This window comes from Elephantulus edwardii, unplaced genomic scaffold, assembly GCF_000299155.1.
Source record: "Elephantulus edwardii isolate Elephantulus edwardi_28Jun2011 unplaced genomic scaffold, EleEdw1.0 scaffold00094, whole genome shotgun sequence".
Lineage (NCBI taxonomy): Eukaryota > Metazoa > Chordata > Mammalia > Macroscelidea > Macroscelididae > Elephantulus > Elephantulus edwardii.
This window is the reverse complement of record NW_006399844.1, coordinates 10,132,410-10,136,307: the sequence shown is the minus strand read 5'-3', so window position 1 is coordinate 10,136,307 and position 3,898 is coordinate 10,132,410. Positions and strand designations below refer to the sequence as shown.

General features: G+C 43.2%; 1 protein-coding gene across 1 annotated transcript in view; it reads left to right on the top strand.

The window, feature by feature from the left end:
• Nucleotides 1–2,515, top strand: part of TIMM22 (translocase of inner mitochondrial membrane 22 homolog (yeast)) — a 5,829-nt gene extending 3,314 nt beyond the window's left edge. The window contains exons 2-4 of the mRNA XM_006891003.1: nucleotides 350–546; nucleotides 954–1,026; nucleotides 2,439–2,515. Coding sequence (XP_006891065.1) covers nucleotides 350–546; nucleotides 954–1,026; nucleotides 2,439–2,515 — 347 coding nt within the window. The remainder of the gene's footprint in view (nucleotides 1–349; nucleotides 547–953; nucleotides 1,027–2,438) is intronic.
• Nucleotides 2,516–3,898: the final 1,383 nt, after the last annotated feature.

Genomic DNA, 3,898 nt, shown 5'->3' with positions numbered 1-3,898 from the left:
AGAGAGAATAGTGCAACAATGAATGAGTGGAAGCCCAAAATCTCTGTAAATGTTTATGAAAATTAATAAAATATAATTATAGAAAAAAAAAAAAGAAAACAGAAGGCTGAAGACTGAGTCTTGAGTGGTAGGAAGTGAAAGGAGACAGAAATTTGAGAGGGAGAAGATGCTGTCAGCAGATTGTGTAATTTAGAACTTGAGGGTGAGGAGAGATTGGCCGGAAGGAGGGTGGCAGGAAGGCGGCTGTCAGTCATGCTCCACTGGGGGCCATCCGGAAGACTGTCTGAGTGTAACAGAACAGTCCAGAAAACAAGCCAAAGAAATCTTCACTACTGTGATTCTTCCTTAGGCTTCGTCTTGGGAGGTGCCTTTGGAGTGTTCACTGCTGGCATTGACACCAATGTGGGCTTTGATCCCAAGGATCCCTACCGGACACCAACTGCTAAAGAAGTCCTTAAAGATATGGGACAGAGAGGAATGTCCTATGCCAAAAACTTTGCCATCGTGGGCGCCATGTTCTCATGCACTGAGTGTTTGGTGGAATCTGTAAGTGTCTCAACTATCAGTGAAATCCTTGCTATTGTCACCTTTAGAGGAAAATGCACTCTTAATGTCGTTATTATTAGAATGCAAATCACAAATACCTGAGATTTTCTAGATAGAAATAACACCTATTGTAAATTCTTTGATTTGTGAGTTTATGATAAGGGCTATGATTTAAAATACAAGACTTAAGATTTTGACACCTTCAAAAGATACGACCCTTGACTTTGGTGCTCTGGTGCCACCTGCAGGATGCATCTCTAAACACATCCAGGCTTTAGGAACTACTGTTGGGAGTGTTCTCCTTGGACAGGAGTTAAATTAGCAAACCAAAAACCCTGTTTTTTTCCCCTTTAATCATCTTGTCTGGCTTGTTTCTTTGGCTCTAAACTGTGCTTCTCAACCCACAGTACCGGGGAAAATCGGATTGGAAGAACAGTGTCATTAGTGGTTGTATCACTGGAGGAGCCATTGGTTTTAGAGGTTAGTAGACAGCCCTTGAATGGGGGTTTTTTGTGGTTTTGGACAGCGTGCTGCAGTTTACATTTCCAAACTTGTGTTTCAGGGACAGCCCAAGGTGTATGTGGACCCTTGATATTCTTCCCTTCTGACAACTTAATCATGTTTCCTTCTGTGTTAGCTCAGTTTTAGAAACTTATAAATCAAGAGTTTCCTATCTTTAGCATTATTGACATTTTGGACTAGTTAATTCATTGTTGTGGGAACCTATCTTGGATATTATAAGACGTTTAGCAGCATCGTGGTCTCTCCCCACTAGGTGCAGGTAACACCATTTCAGTTCTAACAACTGAGAATGCCTGTATCCAGACACTGTCATACACTCTTTGGTGGGCAAAACGGCCTCCCATTTAGAATCACTAATCTAGAGCTGTCTTTTTAAAAAAAAAAGGGCTGTCCCATTATTGAAAAAACAGAAGGCATGAGTAAGAACCTGTACACAGTAAGTAATCAGTGGAGTGGCTGCTAGCCAGGCTCTTACAGAAGCATCAATAAGTCCCACTCAACCTTGCATATCCCATGTGGCCACATACCAGGGTTGTAGAACTCCCAGTTTGATGCAGTTCAAGTACTTAGACATTTTTCTTAATACTACTGTGCAGCTGTCGGCTTTCATTTTGTGTGTCTTATCACAGCGATGTCTTTCTGTAGTTGGGAGATTCTTAAATTTCTATTCTTTGAAAGCCAAATAGAAGGATTCTAGAAATTATTATCAGCTGTAAGCAACAATAAACCATTTCCAAGTTTAGCCTCATGTTCATCACAGTTTGTCCTTTTGGGCTCAGTGAGTTTCCCTAGAAGGAACGTCCAGTGCTGGGTCACTCCCCAGCTGTTGTGCCCTGACTCACCCAAGCCCAGAGCCCATTTGCTTCTCAAATTCTGAGAGCCAGGATGACTTGCCATTAAAACCTTCTTTAGGTCCTCATATAATCATGTGTGATTTCTAAAGTAACTTCCCCTTTGGCCTTCCCATCTACTCAGCTTTGTTAGGGTCTCTTGAGCAGCTTAGCTTCCTTGGACTGCTTTGATCACCTCCCAGGAATTTATTCCATAAACAAATCAGAGTAAAAGGCATATGCTTTCACTTGATTCTGGCGGCTGGTTCTCTTAACTAAATTTCCTGTGTGTAAAGGGCTATTTCCATGAGATTGGAAATGTTCTTTGGAATGAGAAAAGTTAAGCAATTGGACAGTTAGATGAAAGCACATTGCATTAGGAAGAGGACTTAACTTCACTGAAGTCCCCCAGGCCTGGCAGAGGAGTGACTTAGAATGCTTCGGCCAGCTTTCTTGCATCAGGGGGGTGTGCAGACTTTACCAAGCAGCCTGACTCCAACGTTTGTCACCATGGTAATAAATCATTTGTTTGCTTTACAGCTGGCTTAAAGGCTGGGGTCATTGGTTGTGGAGGTTTTGCTGCCTTCTCTGCGGCCATTGATTATTACCTGCGGTGAGAGGCAGTCCCTGTGGAGGAGGATACCACCAACTCACTACCAGAGCCATTCAGAGGAGGTCAGCTTCTGCACTACTCCAGGGCACTTGTTTGGAAGACCAGATACATTTCTGTTTTCCCTCATGGTTGGTGTTATAAGGAAGCAACCCAGCTGCAGCCTGCCCCACTTTCTATGCCAGGACTTCAGCTGTATGGGGCGATGTTTCTAGCACGTGTTAATTTTTAGGAATGAAGCTCCAAAGTTCTGTGCTGACCAGATGGTCCTTTGGCCATTTGGTTCTGCAGGGCAAACATGTTCCTGTACACACCCAGGGGCTGCTGAGTGTCAGCCTTCTGTGCAGCCCATCATCTCGTGGATCTGGGCAGGATGAAGTCCGTCAATAGAGCCCAGTTAAGTCATTTTGTTTAGTGTTCTCCCATCCTCATTTAAAAACACAACTAAAATCTATATATTAAAGTTTGAAAAGTGTTTTTATTTCCAAAATCCACAATCTTTAAGAAATGTGCAGTAGCCCAAAGATTGAACATCTGCAGGGACAGTATGGGAAAGCTTTTGATAAGTCCGGAGATGCTAGATCTAAGAGTTTACAGAATACAGTCATCCTCCCTAAGATCATCACATTGCCCAGGCTTTTCCCACAAAGAGCCCGAGCCACTTCCTGGGCTGCATTGGAATTCTGGCTATAAGTCTGAGTACCTCCAACAGTCCTTCCTGTGGGCCGGCTGCTAGGCGGGCCTACAGGAGCCATGTTGGTTAAGTTTGAGGATATGTGTAGAGGGTCCTGCTGGCCATCCTAGTGACCAGACTTAAGACGACTAGCTTTATTCTCCAGCATTTGTTTTCTGTTTTAATATTAGTGTTTTTGACTTCATGGCTTTTCTGAAAACATAGCTCAGCCTAATTGTATGCTAGAAACTGGGCTTTGCCACTGGTGCTTTCTGACTTTGGAAAAAGGAAGCCTCTGACTTCTGCTTCTTGCAAGCCAGGTGGGTAGGTTTGGTGGGGCCATGTAATCTCAGCCACCTCCTGCTAATGTTTCTCCTTTAGTCCTACCAAATGATCATGTTTTGTCTTCTTTATTCTGCCCCCTATCAGCTCTGTCTTGTGGCCCACCCTTCATTAGAATCCATAACCTCAGCTTTACTATACAGGCATCCTGGGTGTGTATTTGGATGTGAGTGCTAATGTCAAACACAGCTGGTAACACCTTCCTCTAGTCCTCTGTTTTTCACTTTGGAATGTGAGCTAGCCCCCAGGGCTCATGTCCTTCTATGGTGAAGTCTATGTAATTATTTTTTTTTTAAAATTTAATTTTATTATTATTTTTGTGTGTCTGTGTACCGTCAAATCAGATCTGACTGGTACAGGAGGAGATTGTCCCTC